Here is a 21,177-nt window from a genome sequence, read left to right as displayed (position 1 = left end):
CGAGGGAGAGGGGAACCCAAACCCCTCTTCAACTCTTCAACCACCACCTCCTTTGCAAATGTGTTAACACCACCAAGTGTACACCACCATTGTGCATATGTGTTAGGATTTCACAAGCATTTTTCCAGAGGAGTTAGCCTCTCAAACTTGCCACGCCACTCGATCCTAACACGTATGTAAAGTTAGATCGATCAAGTGGCACTAGATGATAGATATGCAAATAAGTTTGCCCCTCTTGATAGTACGGCCATCTATCCTAAATCCAATCATAAACTTCTCTACACACATATGACCGGTGAAATGGAAATACCCTAGGTTATACCTTTGCCTTGCGCTTTCTATTCCATCTCCTTCAATGTTGATGTAACACATGCACCAAACAATCACCAAATGATATGATCCACTATATATCATCATGTGACTGTATTGGTTCATCGATCTTGACCTCACTTTCTCTTCACTGTTGCTTCGGTCCATTGGCACCAGGTCTTGTTCAAGCTTCACCATCACACACGGTCTCTCGCTTCAAAGCCTCCGACTTGCCCTTCACATTTACAACCGGTCTATCAAGCCAAGCCTCATCTTAATCTTCTCTACCTTAGTCACATGACTCTATGTCTCCATGTCATGCAATGAGCTCCTCCATCATCACATATTCACCTATGGACTAATCTTCTGTGTATCTCACATAAACATTATTTGTCCACCTAAGTTTTCACTCAATTACCAAAACCAAACAAGGACCTTTTACCAGGTAATCGTGAATGGGTGACTAAGCTAGAGAAGTATGGCAGCCTTGTAAAGGGGCTAAGAGCTTCAGCTTCAGGATGGCAGCAGCCAAGGAGGACATGGGGTAGCAGGACCACTATAGCTAGGACGCCAGTGTCAGAGACATCGGTCCTTACAAGAACCTTGTCAGGTTCACCTCTACCTCCTTCGACCTCACAGCCTCATAGGCTTCTTAACCTCAACCCTGCTATCCAAGCTGAGCACTATAGCATGTGGTCTTGCAGCCTCTAGATCACCACTAGAAGCTGACACTCTGGCTTAGTTCAACATCTACACCCCTGCATCATGCATGTACTTATGTGTCCGTCTCCTTTGATTCATATCCACTACAAATACTTGCTCAGTTTCAGTCAGAGATTCCTTTTGTGTCCATTTTGACTAATGTAGTAGTTGAATGCCATAACCGTATTTCACATGAAGGGGATTCTGCAACATGGTTTGCCTTTAAACTCGATACTGATGTCATCATATGTTTACACTATCAGCACAATCATGATCAGATGGAGTACTTTGTAGAAGCGAAATTGTTGTACATATGTGTGATGATATTCAGATACAAGGTAGTACTGCATATTAAACGCATGCAATGGATAGCATAGTCATGCTCAGATGGGTTACTTTGAGAAGAAAAATTGCTCTCTATGTGTGCATGACGATCTTGAGATATAAGGTACTAAATTTCAAACCCAAAGCAATGAACACCAAAGAAACTGATCTCTCTAATTCCCTCGACTTAGCATTAACAATGTGCCATATGAGATCATCAAATTTATCAGCAATCTGTTCCAAGAGGGGAAGCCTTCATCGTTGGGAGGATTCTCTTGGTGAGACCTCATCTTTTTAAAAGCCAATAAATAATAAAATATTTGGTGCACTCTGGATCATTGCTGAAAGTGCGTTTGATTCCCTGATTTATGCAATGATGAGTAAAATTGTATCATGTCATCCCAAAATAATATGGAGAATATATGTGCAAAGAAGAGATTAAACATATTTATTACCTAGAAGGCCTCTAATTATTGAGAACTTCCACCAGCTGCTTGAACATCACAAAACAAGACCCTCTATGATTGGAAAGAGCCACTCTTGTGCTTTGAGCTTGGCCAATCTCCTAACCAATCATGTGATCAAACAAAGGTAGTAAATTCATGAGCAGATAGGAATACCCAACTTTTTTATGCACTAAGTGTGTGTGTGTGTGTGTGTGTATATACCCTAAACCCTATATATATATATACCTTTTTCCACACAGGTTCTATGTTAGCTCGATTGCCAAAATTATTCTATTTTATTGTTTCTGCAAATGGGAATGGGAACCTAATTATTTATCTCCAGCCCACATACATGTTGACTCATGCTACCAAATATTAGTATAAATCATATCTTGTTTCTAAACTCTTTTTCAAGACAAATCAGACTATATATATGGCAACATGTATAATAGAGTATTCTTTTTGTGAGTGAACGAGGCATGAGTGCATGGGAGCCAATTCCATAATCCTCATTTGTAAATCTCTAACCCTAGCCAACCGTGCATGACATGGTGGCGGCACTGCTGGTTCCCAGTATTCTGAGCTCCTAGCAACGCGGGGCGTACAGCACAGGCGTGACTTCTGTCTCTATGCCATGCCTACATGGCGACCGACGAGGACGCATGTCGATCATAAGGTTAGAGGCAACAACTAAGTAGTAGCCCACCAGACACCAGCAAGAGAATACCCAAGATTCAAATCTTGGCTCCGCCACTGTAAATTAGTACCTTGAGCCAGAGTGCCAGACATAGAGATTGTCAACCTATCCCTTTTTCACTCTTGATTTCAGAATTTATGAAAATGGCATAATGCTGCTTTAGTGGGTAGTAAAGGATAATTGGCTTTTGCAAGTTCCCATATTAGATTAAGTGCAATTCAAGGATGTTCTAGTTCACAAAAATGATCATCGGCATCAGCCAAAGATGAACATTTAATGTATTTATAAACTAATTTCTTCAGGGTTCCGATAAGAAATCTAATTATACCTAAACCACTAGGCAACCACAAATAAGCAAAATATAAACCAACATAACATTATCTATCTCAATTGTTATAATGGTGCCATGTATGGAAGCCATCTCCCTGAGCAAAGGCACCTTTGGTGACATGCCACGCACAAAACATACATCAACAATGGCATGTATACTACAATAGTTGAAGGGTTTTTATAAGAAGTGAACCTTTTACTCGGTGATGTCATCACACACAGAGCTGAGAAGATCGGCACACTACTCCCTTCATCCTGTATAGTGTATTCTATAATTTTTAGGACAGATTAAAAGAGAATACAAAAGACACATGTGCCCTCACTTTATTTCCAAATAAAACGCTATCATCAACAAGTTTACTAGTGATTGATTGATAAATGAAAAGTTTTAAATGCAAAACTGGTTTCTAGCTTCTGGAATGCCTTATATATGATGACAAATTTTGAATGCTAGAATGTCCTATATGACAGACTTATGATGTCAAATTTGACCATCAGTAAACAGTAAAGTAACTATTGCAGTTGTCTCAAATAAAACAATAATGTGCCTGGAGTTTGGGCTAGACGATTGTTTTACTTGTGCTAAGTGTATAAACCTTTAAGTTTTCATTTCAATATGCCAAATGCATATACTAAGTACTCCCTCCATCCTAAATTATAAGTCGTTTCAAGAATCTTGGAGAGTCAAATCATCTCAAGTTTGACCAAATTTATATGGTAAGATAATAATATTTATGGTGTCAACTAAGTATCATTACATTGTTCAATAATTATATTTTTATATTTTACCTATTTGATGTTATAAATCTTTGTAATTTTTTTTCATAAGTTTGGTCAAAGTTGAGATACTTTTACTCTCCAACATTCTTGGAATGACTTACAATTTGTGATAGAGGGATATAGGATTTAGATGTCGTTTTGGATACTGACACGGTCTCCAACACACAATTTTGATCTCTTATTTTTATAAAAATATTTAGAAAAAAATGATATATTTTATGAAACTATTTTTCAAGAAAAATCTATTCATATAATTTTTACATTTGCAAACTCAACAGTTTAAAGTTATTGATGATTTATATTCCTAATGTTTGACCTAAATCTTATGCAAAACGATATCTAAATCTTATAAGAGGGGAGTATATACTCATAAGCGCTTATGTGGCATGGGTTCCCCCGGCCGTCGCACTAGTAGGTTGCTGCTCATCCCTGAGCTCTTGAACGTCAACATTTGCTGGCCACCATGGCCGTGATGGTTACCCACGGGATTTGTAGGTGAAAAATCTGACATGTTGCAGTGGTGGAGCTAGGGAACTTTCATAACTAGGGCTAATACTATAAATCATCAACATCTTATTACATACTAATAGATAAAAGTAATGCTAATATATAGAATTAGCTGGAAGAAATAAAAAGAATACTCTAGTGTTTTTTCCCACGCCTAGGGCTATGGCCATATTGGCCCTAGGCTTAAGTCTGCCGCTGACATGTTGTGTTTAGGGTAAAATCAAACCCATATCACAATTAACATTGTTGCATGCAAAAATGTACGGAAGTCTTTAGCATTTGCTTCCTTGTTTAGCCTTATAGGGGGAAAAAAATAGCGGGTCATCTTCGTGTTCCAAGACAACTGTAGTGAAACAAAACTGGGCGAGAGCTTGAGCTCTACCCTGGCACGTTTGCACGTGAGCACTGGATAGACGGACTCGATGTACGGCCGATAATTAGGGGGGACGTGGCTTAGTCAACGCTCTCTTGGTATAGAGATACAGTATTACTATATTGTATATATTTTATCTATTTTTTAAAGTTTCAATTCCCAATTTATGTTAATCAAAACTTTTAAAAATTTAACTAATTTTATAGAAAAATATGTTCTATGATAAATCTAATCATATTAATTTAATAATATAAATCTTAGAAGTATTTTTTTCTAAAAAATTGGTTAAAATTTAAAAAGTTGAGGGTTTTACATATATATACCATTGAAAAAGATGATATTTACCTACAAACCATTAAATAGTTGAAGCGCACTTAGGTGCCACTCGTCTAAACTTTTTAATTTGTCATCCAAGTCATTCCGTTATTTATTTATTTGCATGTGACGGTGTCAAACTATAGCAAAAAAAGTCTAAAATATCCTTATAATTTATTTTCTCCCTCATTTATTTATTTTATTCTCTCTCCACTATCCTATCTAAGGCTGAATAACGAGCCAGCTCGGCTCGTGAGGATAACGAGCTAGGTCGGCTCGGCTCGTTATATTAACGAGCTAGAAAGCCAGGCTCGTTAAAAGCTTAAGCTGGTTCGTTAAGCTCACGAGACAGGTATAAAAAATACTTAAAATATTTATTTATCTAAAGCTTAAAAATAGTAATAATACAATATAATATATCCAATAGTTTTAAGTCCAAAAAAATATTCATATAAGCTAATATATCAACCATTTATAAAGTGTAAGACATGAAGTAATACAAAACTAATATAAGTTATGATAATTTTTTCTCTAATATTGTAGCTTGTTTGGCTCGCGAGCTAGCTCAAGTTGCCTCGTTATAGCTAATTAACGAGCTAAAATTTTAGCTCGGCTCTACTTGTTATTATAACGAGCCAAGCTAGCCACAAGCCGAGCGAGCTAATAAACTTCGAGTTTTTCATCTGGCCTTAATCCTATCCAATCGGCTGTGTAGTAGCTTCTCTCACCTCACCTCAACCTGCGCATGCCGGAGCCTGTCTGCGTGCCTCCGTGCCCGCGCGTCTGGCTGCGGCAAGACGAGCACCGTTGGCCCGCCGCCGCACTGCACGCAAGGCCAATCCAAGCGCCGCAGTTGCACTACGCAGGGTTAAGCGCTGCCACGTACTGCTGGGGCATGTGCAGGCCACGGCCACGGCCACACGCACGTACCGCTGCCTCATGCAGTCAGGGGTAGCCCTGGAAGGCAGTCTGATGACAACGGTAGCATAGGGGGGCAATTGTGAGGGTAGCTCAAGTGGGCTCTGCGCTTCCGGGCTGCAAGTGCGTGTGTTTGCGAACTTGGCTCAGCGTGCAGCTTAGCCATGAGGTCCATGAGGTCGCACTGGTCGGCCTCGTCGGGCCTGGGGCACTCGGCCTCGACAGCGTCGGCGAGCGCCGGGTCGACACGGAGCAGCACCTGCTCCACGACGACGCTCTGTAGAAGATCCTGGAGGAGGTGGGCATCAACGACCAGGCAACCTGCACTGCAGCGAAGAGATCGAGAGCCTCGAGCCGGAGATCGGCAACCGTGCCTCGCTCGGAGAGGTGGACGGACGCCAGGACACCAACGCGTCTCCTACCACTGCTCCGAGTCCGAGGGCTGCCGTCCGCCCTCATGGTGAAAAACTAACGAAAGATGGATAAAATGGCGTAAAAGGCAAACAAAAAGTTTCGAATGATGGATGGCACATATATATGACCACTCAAACTTTAATCTTTTATAATGAATAGCACAGGCTCTAAAAAGTCCGATTTACAACTTAAAAGAATCAAAAAAACTTTCAAGGATAGAGAGCGAGTACATACATAAACCCACATTGTTCTCCTGAGCGAGTCAGTCATCCACCGACGGAGCAAAATGAACAGCGCTAGTTCTGCAATAGCGTGCCATCCGACAAGGTGGTGGTTCTTCGCTGCCGCCGCCGGGACGACTAGCTGTCACTGTCAGCGGAGGAGGCGCGCGGAGTGCTTCCCCGTCCCCGTCCCCGTCTTGATGATCCGCCGCCGGCAGCCGGCCTCCTCCTGATCATATCGCCGTCTCTATCCCTACTAACAACAACCCTCCAGGGCTGCGCCGCCACGTGCTCCAGCGCCTGCGTGACGTCGGTCATAGTGGGGCGGAGGTTGGGCTTGTCGTGCAGGCAGAGCGAGGCGATGACGGCCACCTGGTAGAGTCCGCGGCGAGGGTACCGCCCCTGCAACGCCGGGTCCGCCAGCGCCTCCAGGCCCCTGCCCCTGCCCCGCCCCTGCAGCTGCTGCAGGTGGGGCCGTGCCCACACCAGCAGCCGCCGCTCCTGGTCCTGATGAGCCTCCTGATCATCCCTACTACTACTACTACTGCTGCTGCTGCTGTGGGCGTCCAAGTCGAAGGCCCTTCGCCCCGTGAGCAGCTCCAGCAGCACGACGCCGAAGCTGTAGACGTCGGACTTGACGCTGAGCTTCCCAGTGACGGCGTACTCCGGGGCACAGTAGCCGTAGGTGCCCATGACGCGGGTGGACACGTGGGTGTCGTCGCCCTCGGGGTCGGGGCCCAGCCTGGCGAGCCCAAAGTCCGACAGCTTGGGGCTCAGGTCGTCGCCCAGCAGGATGTTGGACGACTTGAGGTCGCGGTAGATCACCGGCGGGGTCACCACCTCGTGGAGGTAGCGGAGGCCGCGGGCGGCGCCAAGGGCGACCTTCACGCGGGCGTCCCAGCCAAGCAGGGACTTGGAGACGAAGAGGTGCGCGTCCAGGCTGCCCCGCGGGAGCAACTCGTAGACGAGGAGCCGCTCCTGGGCCTCGGCGCAGTAGCCCACCAGGGACACCAGGTTCGGGTGCCGCAGCATCATCAGCATGCTGCACTCCACCAGGAACTCGCGGCTGCCCTGCGCGCCGCCGCGGCAAAGCTGCTTCACGGCCACCTCGAGGCCACCGCCACCGGCCGCATCCAGCCGGCCCCTGTACACCCTGCCGAACCCGCCCTCGCCCACCAGGTTCGACTCAGGGAACCCGCCCGTGGCCACGGACAGCTGCGCCAGCGTGAACTTGCGGGTGGTCGTGGTGCCGCCGCCGCCGCCGCCGCGTACGTGGACGGAGCTCTGGGTCTGGGCCGCGTAGCTGGAGGGGCTGCCGCAGGGGGACGACGGATCCACGTCGCGGTGGTAGCAGAGACGCAGGCGCAAGCAGTTCATCATGGCTAATTAATTATTGGCCTCCCGACCATCAACTGGGCTGCCAAGCCAATGCAGAGAACCCCGGAGGAGGAGGAGGAAGGGGGAGGGAGGGACCGGAAATGTGGTCGTCTCCAGAACCGCCGCCGCGCTGGATCGCGTGTCTCTCCATGCTAAAATTGGGGAGACAGAGCCACCGCTATAAATATGAACCTGCTATCTGCAAACTAATAGGTTTCCAAATTGCCACATAAGCAGCCGCCTCCGTAGCATAGTGGTAGTGCGTTCGCTTCGTAAGCGAAAGGTCGCGAGTTCGATCCTCGCCGGGGGCTCTTCTATTTTTTTTGTATTTATATTTTGACTTTTTTTTATGTATTTCTTCATTTTTATAACTGTTTTTTATACTAAGAAAGGATATTTTTTTGTATTTATATTATGACTTTTTTTATGTATTTCTTCATTTTTATAACTGTTTTTTTATACTAAGAAAGGATAATTGGTTGAGCCGGCGCATCATGATCACGGCTCGTTGGACTTTCCTGACCTCTGCCCCGTTCAGTACTTCACAATTTTGCGGCATCTTTTCTTTGGAACTTGATAGAATACGTGGAATCAGTTAGGCGTCTGAATAAAACACCAACCAGACAATCAAATGTCAGTTGTCCAAAATCAGACGCCTAAGATTATTTTATATATAATCTTCCACCTACTTACCTCTTACTTTCTCCATATTCATAAAGAAAATTATTTTGAATAAGGTTTAAGTCAAACATTGAGAATATAAATCATAAATAACTTTTAAGTTGTTGAATTTGAAAATATGAAAACCATATGAATAGATTTGTCTTGAAAAATACTTTCATAAAAATATACATATATCACTTTTTGTTAAATATTATTATAAAAATAAGGAGTCAAAGTTAGGCTTTGGCGGTCCTAAATGACTTCCTTTATAGGTATGGAGGGAGTATATGCCTGTTCGCTTGAGTTTATCTATCGAATCTGTCAATTCTTCAGCAGTGTTTTTCTCTCACAGCAAATCAGCGAAGAGTACTTTCAATCATAACTTTTCAACCAAGCGAACAGAATAATTATGTGACCAATCATTTGGTTTTTTTGTTGCATTAATGGTTGTTTTAGCCTATAAATTGCACGTATTTTTCTCAAAACACTAAGTAGCAAGTCATCCCTAAATAAGGGCCAATTTGCACCCAACACTAGGGGCTCTAGCCCAAAACAAAAACAAACTGTTACAATTGATTTTTCTCTTTCAACAATACATAGAACTGTGGCCTAGAGGGTCCAACCACATCTAGGGACTGTGTAGACCTACCTAGGCTAGGCATCCTCTTAGGCATCTGATTTTGGACGCCTAGGGTCAGGATGCATTTGATTGGCAGGGCTGCATCCAAAGAGGCCCTAACCACTGTTGCAAAACGGTTGTTATTTTCAATATTGATATGAACAGTAGAAAGAGAGGGAATTGACTAACACTATTGTATATGTAAGCAATAAGCATATCATTCTACTTTCTTTTTAGATAATGAGATATGTTTCCATAGAAATAGATAGGCTCCCGATGGTTAAGAACATGGGATAGTATCCCATGATTGTAGGGAGTATTGTTGTCATGTAACAACCCTGATGTAATCTCTATATAAGCATATACGAGGGACCCAAGAGGGTTATCCTTTCCCTGCATATATGTATACATTTACATGGTATCAGACGCCTAAACCTCCACACGGAGCACAATCCAATCTACCTTCCGATCCTCTCCGATGGCCGACGCATCTGCTAATGCGCCTCTTGCCTCCGGTCTTCTCCTCATCGTCTTGGAGAAGCTCACCCACGGGAAGTACAACATGTGGCACGCCACCGTGTCGTCTGTGCTGAAGGGGGCTCGCCTCGCCAGCTACATTCGAAGCATGACCGCACCTACCCCTGAGTTTCTTAAAGATGCATCTACACCTGCTGATGACAAGAAGCCAAAACCGCAGCCAAATCCAGCGTATGAGAAGTGGATCGCTGAGGATCATATTGTCCTCGGCTATCTCTTCAACTCCCTCTCCAAAGAAGTCTTCGGCCAAGTCGCGACGACGACCACCGTAGCCGAGCTATGGGTTGCGATCCAAGCTCTCTATGCCTCGCAGTTTTGGGCACGTGTGATGTCCACCCGCATGGCCCTGACCACGGTGACCAAGGGCACATTGTTGGTGGCTGAATTTTTCATCAAGATGAAGGGCCTCTCCAATGACATGGCGTCGGCGAGGAAGAAACTTGAAGATGAGGAACTAGTTTCGTTCATCCTCACTGGGCTCGGCGAGGATTTCAATTCCATTGTGACTGCCATGGCGTCCCGTGTTGAACCAATCACCGTCAACGAGTTGTACGCGCAACTCGTGGCCTTCGAGCAGTGCAAGGAGATCCATGGCGGCGGTCTCAGTCATCTGTCAATATGGCCACCAAGCAGTGGCGGAGGGTGAACCTAAAAACAAGAACAAGTGCACTGTCGTAGGGATACAGAGCACGCCGCGTGATACAGTGCAGCGGAAGGCCAGACTGTCGGAGACAAAGAGCAGAAGATGCAATACATGGTCACACAACTGCGTGCCTCCGTTCCTTTTTTTAAAGAAAAAGAATAAGGTTGTGCCTGCGTATTTGAGTGCATAAGTGAGCTTGTCTGGCTTGTGGAGTAGACAAGAGAAGCTGAAAAATTTACTTGGGCCAAAGAAAATACTACTAGGCCTTATGAAATTTACTTGGGTCAAGAGAGGGCGGGAGCCCAATTTCGCCTCCACTGGGCTCCGCCCCTGCCACCAAGGGTGGCCATGGGGGGAATTCTTCTTACTCCTCCACCTCCAACCAATCTTGTGGACGTGGTGATGGTGTGTTGCTTCAAGCGCTTGGACCGTAACTTCATCGGACCACCGCAAAAAAGTGTGTCCTAGAGAACCCAAGAATAACTAAAATAGTTTTAGCTAGCTAAAATTTAGCAATGGAACCAAGCAAGGCCTTGCGAAAGATTCATACACACACACTTGAACTCGTAAGTTTTGCTTGCATGCTTATATATGGTACCAGAATCATATGCCTTCACTTGAACTCGTAAGTTTTGCTTGCAAGCTTATATATGGTACCAGAATCATATGCCTTCACTTATAACTGCTGGGCACGGCCTCTTGCAAAAAAAAAGAGCAACTGGAAATTCACCTGTGTAAGGCTTTGTTTAGTTTCTACTAAAAACCAAAAACTTTTCAAGATTTCTCGTTACATCAAAATTTACGGCACATGCATGAAACATTAAATATAGATAAAAACAAAAACTAATTACATAGTTTGCCTGTAAATCACGAGACGAATCTTTTGGCCCTAGTTAGTCTATGATTGGACAATATTTGCCACAAACAAACGAAAATACTATAGTAGCGAAATTCAAAAAAATTTCACATCTAAACAAAACCTAAGTGTATGATTGTTGTAGTTTCTGAATTTTTTTTATATTTCATAGCGGGAGGCCGGGAGCAAAATGGGCAAAGGAAAAGGAGCCCAGGTGGCCTCGGTGGGTTGGGTTAGTTGACTTGACGACCCCGCCAAAGCGAAGCGACCCGATCAAAAATCAAACACAGCCTGGGTGTGTGGGGCCTGCACGGCAGCCTGTGGAATCGGGCGGAGAAGACCGGGCCAGGTCGGCGTCGGCGGCTCCTCTCCTCTCCTTCCTCCTCCTTCACCTTGCTGTTCAACGCCGCACGCCGGGACCGGGAGCCGAGCTCGTCTCGAAATCCTCGCGCTCGTTTTCCCGCAAGGTCGCCGCCGCTGCCCCTCTCCGTCCTCGCCGCCGCCGCCCGCTGATTGATTGGTATGTACAGTACAGTTGGTTGGTGGGTGGGTGGGTGGGTGAGCTAGCTTCGTTTCCTTCCTTTCCGTATGCAGAAGCTGATTGATTGCCGTGCTCAAGCTCAACAATGGACGTCCCATCCCTGACCCTGATCCCTTCAAAGGCTAGCTGCTACTAGTGCTGTCTGTGCTAGGCCCCCCTCATCATCCGCTAGTTGGTGGTCACCTCATCATCCATATCCATGAGCTTGTTTGTTGTTTTGGCAGAAAAACCGTCAGACAAGAAGACAGAGATCGATCGATCGATCGTTGGAATTGAATTGAATTCCAAGTCGAAGAAGATAGATGGCGGATTTCGGTGGCGGCGACAGCGAGCTGGAGGAGCAATCCAATGAGGGGTACCAGGAGCCGGCGTTCGAGGCCTTCATGTGCCCTCTCACCAAGCAGGTGATGCACGACCCCGTGACGATCGAGACCGGGCAGACCTTCGAGCGGGAGGCCATCCTCAAGTGGTTCAGGGAGTGCAGGGACAGCGGGAGGAAGCCGACGTGCCCGCTCACGCAGGCGGAGCTGCGCAGCACCGACATCAGCCCCAGCATCGCCCTGCGCAACGTCATCGACGAGTGGAGGGCAAGGAACGAGGACAAGGAGCTGGACAAGGCCTTCGCCTCCCTCAGTCTCACCACCACACAGCATGCTCAAGACGACGCCGACACCCTGCGCGCACTCCTCTACGTCTCCCAAATGTGCCACAGGAGCGCCGCCAAGAAGACCCTCGTGCGCAGGCAAGGCGTCATACCCACCATCACTGACCTGCTCAAGAGCAGCAGCAGAAGGGTTCGCCTCAAGGCCCTCGAAGTCCTTCGTCTCATCGTCGAGGACAACGACGAAAATAAGGTCCGTTGCTGGCTGCTAGTGCTAGCTTCAACCCATTTGAATCAGCATGAATGGAGGGCTCCTACTCCTGAATCCTGATTGATACATGTATGTATGTATGTATGTATGTATGTATGTATGTATGTATGTAGGAAGAGCTGGGGAAAGGTGACACCATACGCACCATCATCAAGTTCCTGTCCAATGAGAATTTCCAAGAGAGGGAGCTTGCAGTTTCGCTATTGTACGAGCTCTCAAAGCTCGATCCTATATGCGAAAGGATCGGCGCAATCTACGGGGCCATACTCCTACTGGTTGGGATGGCAAGCAGCAAATCAGAGAATGGTGTGGCTGTGGAGAAAGCCGAGAACACGCTCAAGAATCTGGACAAGTACGAAACAAACGTCAAGCAAATGGCTGAGAACGGCAGGCTTCAGCCTCTGCTTACAAAACTTATTCAAGGTATGCAGTGCAGTTACCCTTGTTGCCAATCAATCTGCTGCTTCTTTTCTCCAATCGATCGAGATTGCAACACAAGGCTCAACTGCTGCAGGCACACCTCAAGTTCAGGTCGCCATGGCTGAATACCTCGGCGAGCTTGCGTTGGCGAACGACGTGAAGGTGGTGGTGGCAGAGCAGGTCGGGGCTCTGCTCGTGAGCATCTTGAAGACGGGCAGCCTTCCGGCAAGAGAGGCCACGCTCAAAGCCCTGAGGGAGATATCGTCAAACGAGTCCAGCGCCAAGATCCTGCTCCAGGCGGGCATCCTGCCGCCGCTGGTGAAGGACCTCTTCTCCTTGGGCGCCGGCCACCTGCCGATGAGGCTCAAGGAGGTGTCGGCCGCGATCCTGGCCAACCTGGTGGCGTCGGGCGCCAGCTTCCGGTCCATCCCGCTGGACGAGAGCGGGGAGACGCTGCTGTCGGAGGAGATGGTGCACAGCCTGCTGCACCTCATCAGCAACACCGGGCCGGCCATCGAGTGCAAGCTCCTCAACGTCCTCGTGGGGCTCACCGGCTCCCCGTCCACGGTGGCCGACGTGGTCTCCGCCATCCGCAGCTCCGGGGCCACCATCAGCCTGATCCAGTTCGTGGAGGCCGCGCACCGGGAGATCCGCGTGGAGTCCCTCAAGCTGCTGCGCAACGTGTCGCCGTACATGGGCGCGGAGCTAGCGGACGCCCTCGGCCTCGGAGGCAGCACCGGCCACCTGGGCAGCCTGCTGGGGGTGATCACCGTCACCGAAGACCACCGGAGCGGCGTGACGGAGGAGCAGGCGGCGGCCGTGGCTCTGCTGGGCGACCTCCCCGAGAGGGACTGGAACCTGACGCGGCAGCTGCAGGAGCTGGGCGCGTTCCGGGCGCTGGCGACGAAGCTGGTGGAGCTCCGGCGGGGCACGATCCGCGGCAACCGGCACGTGGCGCCCTTCACGGAGGGGGCGGTGAAGGTGCTGTACAGGGTGACGTGCGCGCTGCAGCTGCAGCTGCAGGAAGAGGAGGCGGCGGAGGTGTACGTGGAGCTGGCGCGGGAGGTGGGCCTGGCGCCGCTCTTCGTGGAGCTGCTGCAGCAGCAGATGAGCAGCGGGCAGGACGCCGTGCTGCTCTACTCGGCCATGGCGCTGGAGAACCTGTCGCTGCAGTCGGCGAGGCTCACGGACGTGCCGGAGCCGCCGCCGCCGCCTGGGAGCCTCCTCATGTGCGGGTGCTTCGGGGGCCCCAGGCACAGGCACGGGCACGGCAAGCAGCCGCAGCCGCAGCTGCCCGGGGCCATGGGGACGTGCCGCGTCCACGGCGGCTTCTGCTCGCTGCGGGAGACGTTCTGCCTGGCGGAGAGCGGGTGCAAGGCGGTGGAGCGGCTGGTGGCGTGCCTGGAGCACGCGGATGACCGCGTGGTGGAGGCGGCGCTGGCGGCCTTGTCCACGCTGGTGGGGGACGGCGTGGCCAACGCGACGGAGGGGGTGCTGGTGGTCGGGGAGGCGGAGGGGCTGCGCCCCGTGGTGGAGGTGCTGGTGGAGAACCGGACGGAGGCGCTGCAGCGGCGGGCGGTGTGGGCCGTGGAGCGCATCCTGCGCGTCGAGGACATCGCGCTGGAGGTGGCTGCTGACCAGACCGTGGCCTCCGCGCTCGTGGAGGCCTACCGCAACGGCGACGTCCGCACCCGGCAGACGGCGGAGCGCGCGCTCCGCCACCTGGACAGGATCCCCAACTTCTCCAGCGCCTTCCACCAGGCCAAAGGCAGGGCATGAATCAACTTCTTCCTCCATTTGTTGATTGATTTGCCAAACCAGACTGAGTGTCTGTGTACGCTGATATATATAAATTGTGTATGTATGCATATATGTCCATGGCGCATGCACATTCATTTTGTTGATCCGTGCGTCTTTGTGTTTATAAAACCACCATTCCATTGATTTGGGTATATATATCATGTCACAATGTCAGCACAGCACTGATCTGACCTGTCGTATGCACTGAGCAGTGTCACACTGGCTCTACCGCTCTAGCTTTTTCCCAAGAATGTTGATGTAAGAAACAAAACTACTACGACTCATCAGTATGGACGGTCACATCCTGTATGCCCAAATCTTGATACAGACCATGCGTGTATTCAAGGACTCCCCGGTCGTCAGCGCCGCTCTTCACCTATGCAAAACAACAAACATCAGGCATTGCTTCAGTGCAAATAGTGGGCTTTGCAGCTCTGTGTCAAGGGTTTTACCCTGATGGAGACAGATCCAACAGCCTGACCAGGAACAAGCTCCCAGAATCGACCTTGCCATACTTCGGACACATCTTCACAAGCAGCAATCTGGAGAATATCTATCACTTACTCATGTGTCTTAAGTGCATTTTCTTTTTCAACCAAATGAACTACTTGAGCCATTGTTTACCTGTCTGGAGCACTTTGTAAAGGCTGAAGGTGGCACATTGCTAGGTGCAATTTGCAGTAGGATATTACCTGTGGCTTTAAATAGCGGCAAAACAAGCATAAAAACTGCCACCGACACAATTCCCAGGCACAGAACTTCAGCATTCTCGATCCTAAGGATATATTATATAGGAGCAAAAGGACTAAACGGATGGCCACAAGATGATAAATGGGAAGCATAGGAAAAGTGGAAACAGTCAAAAAAATAGACTTTACCCCAATGAAAGAAACCAAGAAGCTAGTATCAATCCTGCACTGTGAAAGAATTAACAAGTGCCAATCAGAATCAACGTGTGGCAACCAGCAAGGCACCAAAGTATAAAGTGTACAAGGGAAGAGCCCAAAAATGGCTGAGAATGCATGTACCTCCGTATCGAATCTGCCAACACATGCAAACAGACCGAGTGATAGTTCATATCCTCTGCATTCCTGTAAACTGGCAATCATAATTCTGTTTAAGTTCAAACTCTTACAGGGAAACAAATACAAAATCACCATTTGCCTAGAAGCGACATGATATAAGTTGCTTCCATACCTATGTTAAAACGAGCGTAGCTCCGAAAGAACCAAACACCAAGTAAATTAACCAAAAGATTGGTGACAGCAGAAACAATGAGATAATGCCTGCACGATTAGTTTTTTAGAAGATAAGAAGGTGTCAGCATGAACCCACAGAAAGGCAGTGAAGGAAGACTACTAACAGCAGAAACAGCTATCATCCCATCTGAAGACACTTAACATAAATGGCACTTACTTGTGCTCCGATTCATCTTGCATAAAAGCATGCAATGCTTCAACAGCCAAGGAGAAAGATAGGAACAATAGAAACAGCTGTCTACACAAAGAACCATATGGTGATGGTCAAAATATTACCACAAAACAAAATGTCAGAAAGGGTTAAAAGCAAGTGTAATACTCAAAACCGCTATACCATATGTAAGCACATGAACAGAGCGTTAAATTTTTGTTTTCGGCAAGTTTTAGGGATAGTACACATGATAATCAAGCGAAGATGTAAACCATGTATAAATTTGAGCTCTATCATCGAACAAATGTTTAACATAAACTTGAAAGTTGGACTTTGATGACATTATTAATAAGATGAGAGAATTTCTTACAACCGTACGCCACACATATTCATAAGATGGAAGGTTTTGGAAGCTTACGGCATTTGTAAAGGCAGCCAGAACCTCCAATCTCTTGTACCTGAAAGAAAGCAGGCAACAATAAATGAGTGTGAATCAGCGCACGGAGGAACAGAACTAAGCCTGAAAGGCGGCAGGGAATGAGGAGACTGACCCATAGGTGTAGAGGTTATCAGGCTTGGTTCGGGATGCGGCCATAGCAAACAATGAGAAAGTTAACAAGCCGCATCCAAAGGTGAGATGGAAAGCATCCGAGACTAAGCCTGCAAAACAAGGGCAGCAGCGATCACTGCCTCTCAATCCCTATTCCGTACAGCAGCATAAATGAAGCAGATATACCGAGTAGTAGATGTAGGATGCAATAATAGTTTATAGGATGCAGTAGCAGCATGCTGTTGACACAGAAGTGCTTGCAAAGAATCGATCAATGAAGCCCTAGGATCCATTAACTAGACTATGTCGTAATTTGACTCATGGAGCCCTTGTTGATGTAATGTAATACCTACGCGTCCGGTGAAGAGGCCGATGGCGAACTCGGTGGCAGAATAGGCGACGTTGAGGGCGAGGAGGAGGGCGAGGCGGCGCATGGGGCGGCTGGCCGCGGCGAGGCGGAGGAGCTTCCTGCTGGGCTTGGGCCCCTCGTAGACCGAGGGAAGGGGAAGCGGGATGGGCATGGAGATGGAGGAGTCGGAGCGGGCGAGGCGCGGCGTGATGGCGTTGGAGGAGAGCTGGCGGGAGAAGGCGAGGCGACGGTCCCCGCTGCCGACGACGCCGTAGTTGGCGTTCCACGACGCCTTCGCCGTGGGGGTGTCCATGGCCGCCGCAGCCGAGATCTGCTGCTGCAGCCGCTACTGGGATCGGGGGTAGTGGTCAACGCACAAATGGTGAGGACGAGGGAAGGACGGATTGTGGCCGTTGGATCCCAAATCTACAGCTCTCCTCGTTGTCTCCGGTTGGGTCTCCCTTTTGCCTTGCCTCGCGTGACAAAGGCCCTGTTTAGTTCCAAAAAATTTTTAAATTCCTCGTCACATTAAACCTTTAGACACATATAGGAAGCATTAAATATAGATAAAAATAACTAATTATATAATTTGTGAGATGAATTTTTTAAACGTTAGTCTATAATTGGACAATAATTAACCTAAACGAGGCCAAAGTCATCAGGCACGTCTCTCAGCCGCCGCCGCCTGAATTCATTTAGAGCATCTCCAACAGTTATGCAATTGGAATTTGCCGTTTGTTGGAGTTTGCCAAGTCCCTAAACGTTTTGCCAAAGGAAAAATAAGTTTATCTCCAAGTGTTTGGCATTTTTGACTTGGCATTTCCTAAAATAGTGGACCCAACTATTTTTGTCCGGGAATCTTTCATCTTCGCGGGAAATTTTCTCGCGCGTCGCGCGAGCGCTTTTTTTTCGCACGCAATTCCTTCGCTCGCCGCGCGCAATTCCTTCGCCCGTCGCCGCCAATTCTCTCGCGCGTCGCGCGACCGTGTTCATCCTGCAAGTCCACGTCGCCGCTTGGTCCAGGTCGTCGAGATCCGATCGAGGCAACAATCCCAGGGTGCACTGCGGCATCCAGGTCCCAAGGCTTCCTAGCCTCGCGTCGCTACAACAAAATGAGGCGGCAATGAATCTCCTAGCTGGTGTAGCGTCGCGTGAAGGAAGGAGAGGAGACGGCGATGGATCTCCTAGCCTCGCGTCGCTGTAAGAAAAGGAGGCGGTGATGGATCTCCTTCATCCCCGCGCGAAGAAAGGAGGCGGCGCGCGGAGGAAAGAAAAGAGTCACGCGCGGGGAGGAGTCGTCTCGCGGGAAACTACTGCGACGTGGGGACTACGGACACGACAAGGAGTCTAAGATTCTCGGAATATCAAAATTACCAAGCCATTGTGCCTATGCAAAAATGCCAAATTTGGTCCATCAAATGCCAAGTTTGCCAAAAATGCAAAGTCAAATGCAAAACTGTTGGAAAACAATTTTTAAGGTTTTTAGCAAATTTCAAGAATGCAAAGTCCAATTGCATAACTGTTAGAGATGCTCTAGGCTCCTTTCAATCAACAACCCAAACAAACAAACCAAAAAAAAAAAAAGGCAGGATCACGCCATGTTCAGCAACAAGATGGTCTCACATTCACATTATTACGTGATGAGTATAAGATATAAGAAGATGCTTCCGCATTTTTACAGTTCCAAAGCAAATGACATAAAACTGACTCGATGCATTCAGAGCAAATGACATAAACGGACTCGATGCATTCAGATTCAGGTATACGCACCACAACTCTATAGAAATAGAAAGAGTTATATAAGCGACACATAAATAGCGCAACACCAGAAAACCAACCCATCCGGGACAGTGATTATAACAAATTCATCATCTCAGTTATTTCCTCCATGTCTGCCACTTTGAGATCATCATAACAAGTTGTAGTAACAAGAAAAACAAATTGGAAACTGGACAGAAAACATATTACATTGTCAATATATCATGATTCATATTAAGCAACATGACAGTCTCCAAAAGCTGAGTCCATTCAATGTCGCTCGCATCCCTTCAATCCTTCATTGACAAGTATGTACAGCACCAATAACCAGTACTGAGCTACCTTTCTTGTCCATCTCACGTCAATCTTCACTGCGAAGCTGTGCGAGCCTAACTTCACCCTCAACATTGTCCTCATCCATCTTATCCTCTAACACTGAATCAACCATCTCTGCAGTGTGCTCACCTGTCTTCTCAGTACCCACAACACCCTGCTGCTTCTCTGCATTGTGCACGCCAGTCTTCCCCAAAACACCAACAACGAAATCATGCTCATCTGCACCACCAGTCTTCTCTGAACCCGCAGCATCCTGCTGCTTCTCGGCATCTTGCACGTCAATCTTCTCCAAAACACCAACACCATCCTGCTCACCTGCATCATTTCCACCAGACTTCTCTGAACGCACAGCACCCTGCTCCTCGGTATCGTCCGGACCCATGGCACTCTGAGCTTGTGCTCTGCGCTTCTCGGATCCCACACGAACCCTCTCTACATCATCCTTGCTGCTATTCTCTGAGCCGATATGGATCCTCTCTGCATCATTCTGAGGAGGAGCTTCCTCCACTTCATTCTGTCCACCTCCGATACCACCACCTAGCGAAAATCGCGCCTCAAGAACCTCTAGGCGGCGCCTCATGTCACCAACCTCTTGCTCCATCAAGAAGAGCCTCTCCTTTAGAGTCAGGTTCTCCTCCTCGAGGCGAGCGACATGCGCATCCTGGTCATACTCGTCCTCGTCCTCCAATACGTAGCCCCCAGCATCCTCCCCTCTACCAGGGTACACCATCTCAAAGCGGCTGAGGTCATGGTCAAGGCGTCGCTCCACCTCGACGTGCTCCTCGACATCGCTTCCACTTGAGTTCCCCTCGTCATCGTCATCAGATGCGGCAGCGTTGGGGTTGGCTGGCTGGGGGGAGCTACGTAGGCGGATGAGGCCCTTCATGGAGCCGTACCCATCTACGCCCCACTGCGCCTGGGCCATGTCAGCGAGACCCTCGCGGGAAGGGGAGAGGCGCGGGGTGGGGAGCACGGCGGGCGTGACGGGACACGGGGAGACGAGGGAGGCAATGCCGCCAGCGCGCTTGGCCCGGATGATGAAGGAGGTGGTGTTGCGCGGCGCGGCGGCCTTGTTGTTTTTGTTCTTGGGGAAGAAATACTTGCGGGTTTGGTTGGGGTTGGGGTTGCCGCCGCCGCCACCGTTGTTGTTGTTCTTGAACCAGCGGCGAGCCTTGGCGCGGTTCTGCACCTGGAGATCGCCGAGGGCCGGTGGCTGGTAGGCGGCGGCGGGATTCTTGCGCTTCCAGCCACGGTTGGGATTGGGAGGGGCGAGGAAGGGCTGCGCCTGCGCGCTGGGGGCGGCGGCGTGGTCCTCGGAGGGTGGCTGCAAGGCGACGGGAGGGGGCGCCCCCCAGATGGGGAACATCATCTGGCTGGGATCCATGGGCTTGCTCTCTTCTTCTTCCTCCTCCTCCTTGTTCGAATTTAAAGGATTTGCAGCACGATGATGGGATCAAGAAATCCCCTTGCTAGCTTTTCCCTTTTATTACTTCCCACTCTCTATCTCATCAAGAAAAGAAAAAAAGGAAATGAAATAGAGGCGGCGAGATTGATGATGTCGAGAGGTGGTGGAAACTTAATCGATGAACGGATGGATCGGTGAGGACCGATTAGATCAATTTCCCAGGGAACGCGAAGCAAACCCTAACCCTAGCTCGAAGGAGAATGGGGAGGGGAAGAGAGTGACCCGGCCGTGGGTGGGGTGGGTGCCGCGATCAGAATAGATTAGATGATGATCCGTTTTTTTGTTTTTTTGTCAGAAGAAGAAAATTAGAAAGAAAAGCAATAGCTATCGAGATTCGAGAGCTGAGAGCACCCAGCGGCCAGGTGCGTGCCACCGATACATCTGTATGTTTGTCAGTTTTATTTAGAAATTACTGTGTTAATTATACTCCTGTTTAATCGTATTTTTTCCACCGATACATCAATATTTTTGTTGTATTGTTTTAGGAGCGCTGAATCAGTTCCTTGCTTGCATTCCTTCTCCTTCTCTAACAGCCTTTTCTTTTATTGTATAATCAGATTTGCAATCTGCCTTCAAAATATTTACTTTTCTTATTTCTTTGCTTTAAAACCAGGAAAAGAAGCAAGGGCATATACAACCACATTT

General features: G+C 48.3%; 4 protein-coding genes and 1 non-coding gene across 11 annotated transcripts; 2 read left to right on the top strand and 3 right to left on the bottom strand.

Moving 5' to 3' along the window:
- On the bottom strand, positions 6,227-7,392 carry LOC8056268 (probable serine/threonine-protein kinase PBL7). Its single transcript, XM_002453061.2, has one exon. It carries the CDS (start codon positions 7,375-7,377, stop codon positions 6,475-6,477), a length of 903 nt encoding a protein of 300 aa, XP_002453106.2. The 5' UTR covers positions 7,378-7,392; the 3' UTR covers positions 6,227-6,474.
- Positions 7,953-8,024, top strand: TRNAT-CGU. Its single transcript has one exon. It is a non-coding gene; the product is annotated as a tRNA-Thr (tRNA).
- On the top strand, positions 11,167-14,806 carry LOC8066457 (U-box domain-containing protein 44). 6 transcript variants are annotated; one of them, XM_021459347.1, is made up of 5 exons: positions 11,167-11,551; positions 11,626-11,693; positions 11,797-12,426; positions 12,558-12,867; positions 12,959-14,806. In XM_021459347.1, the coding sequence occupies exons 3-5, from the start codon at positions 11,875-11,877 to the stop codon at positions 14,641-14,643; spliced, it is 2,547 nt and encodes an 848-aa protein (XP_021315022.1). In that variant the 5' UTR covers positions 11,167-11,551; positions 11,626-11,693; positions 11,797-11,874; the 3' UTR covers positions 14,644-14,806. The 6 variants fall into 6 exon arrangements, with proteins under 6 accessions (XP_021315022.1, XP_021315023.1, XP_021315020.1 ...); XM_021459348.1 differs by having other exon boundaries at positions 11,626-11,712; XM_021459345.1 differs by lacking the exon at positions 11,626-11,693 and having other exon boundaries at positions 11,168-11,551.
- Positions 14,779-17,377, bottom strand: LOC8066456 (metal tolerance protein C2). Of its 2 annotated transcripts, XM_002453060.2 has the most exons (10): positions 16,974-17,361; positions 16,626-16,734; positions 16,493-16,532; positions 16,081-16,157; positions 15,862-15,950; positions 15,693-15,762; positions 15,543-15,581; positions 15,289-15,439; positions 15,117-15,206; positions 14,779-15,040 (listed from the first exon to the last, which is right to left on the bottom strand). In XM_002453060.2, the coding sequence occupies exons 1-10, from the start codon at positions 17,284-17,286 to the stop codon at positions 14,939-14,941; spliced, it is 1,080 nt and encodes a 359-aa protein (XP_002453105.1). In that variant the 5' UTR covers positions 17,287-17,361; the 3' UTR covers positions 14,779-14,938. The 2 variants fall into 2 exon arrangements, with proteins under 2 accessions (XP_002453105.1, XP_021315024.1); XM_021459349.1 differs by lacking the exons at positions 14,779-15,040; positions 15,117-15,206 and having other exon boundaries at positions 15,293-15,439; positions 15,543-15,576; positions 16,974-17,377.
- Positions 18,802-20,905, bottom strand: LOC8066455. Its single transcript, XM_002453059.2, has one exon. It carries the CDS (start codon positions 20,449-20,451, stop codon positions 19,093-19,095), a length of 1,359 nt encoding a protein of 452 aa, XP_002453104.1. The 5' UTR covers positions 20,452-20,905; the 3' UTR covers positions 18,802-19,092.

The sequence above is a fragment of the Sorghum bicolor genome, chromosome 4, assembly GCF_000003195.3.
Source record: "Sorghum bicolor cultivar BTx623 chromosome 4, Sorghum_bicolor_NCBIv3, whole genome shotgun sequence".
Taxonomy (NCBI): Eukaryota; Viridiplantae; Streptophyta; class Magnoliopsida; order Poales; family Poaceae; genus Sorghum; species Sorghum bicolor.
This window is presented reverse-complemented; position numbering and strand designations above follow the sequence as displayed.

What these genes read in the sequence shown, in the direction of transcription:
- LOC8056268 (XM_002453061.2), bottom strand. Translation starts at nt 7,377, where the DNA reads ATGCTGATGATGCTGCGGCACCCGAACCTGGTGTCCCTGGTGGGCTAC.
- LOC8066457 (XM_021459347.1), top strand. Translation starts at nt 11,875, where the DNA reads ATGGCGGATTTCGGTGGCGGCGACAGCGAGCTGGAGGAGCAATCCAAT. An exon ending in AGGACAACGACGAAAATAAG is followed by an intron (nt 12,427 to 12,557) that starts GTCCGTTGCTGG and finishes GTATGTATGTAG; the next exon opens with GAAGAGCTGGGGAAAGGTGA. An exon ending in GCTTACAAAACTTATTCAAG is followed by an intron (nt 12,868 to 12,958) that starts GTATGCAGTGCA and finishes CAACTGCTGCAG; the next exon opens with GCACACCTCAAGTTCAGGTC.
- LOC8066456 (XM_002453060.2), bottom strand. Translation starts at nt 17,286, where the DNA reads ATGGACACCCCCACGGCGAAGGCGTCGTGGAACGCCAACTACGGCGTC. An exon ending in TGGCTGCCTTTACAAATGCC is followed by an intron (nt 16,158 to 16,492) that starts GTAAGCTTCCAA and finishes TTGTGTAGACAG; the next exon opens with CTGTTTCTATTGTTCCTATC. An exon ending in TTGGATCTGTCTCCATCAGG is followed by an intron (nt 15,041 to 15,116) that starts GTAAAACCCTTG and finishes TGTTTTGCATAG; the next exon opens with GTGAAGAGCGGCGCTGACGA.
- LOC8066455 (XM_002453059.2), bottom strand. Translation starts at nt 20,451, where the DNA reads ATGGATCCCAGCCAGATGATGTTCCCCATCTGGGGGGCGCCCCCTCCC.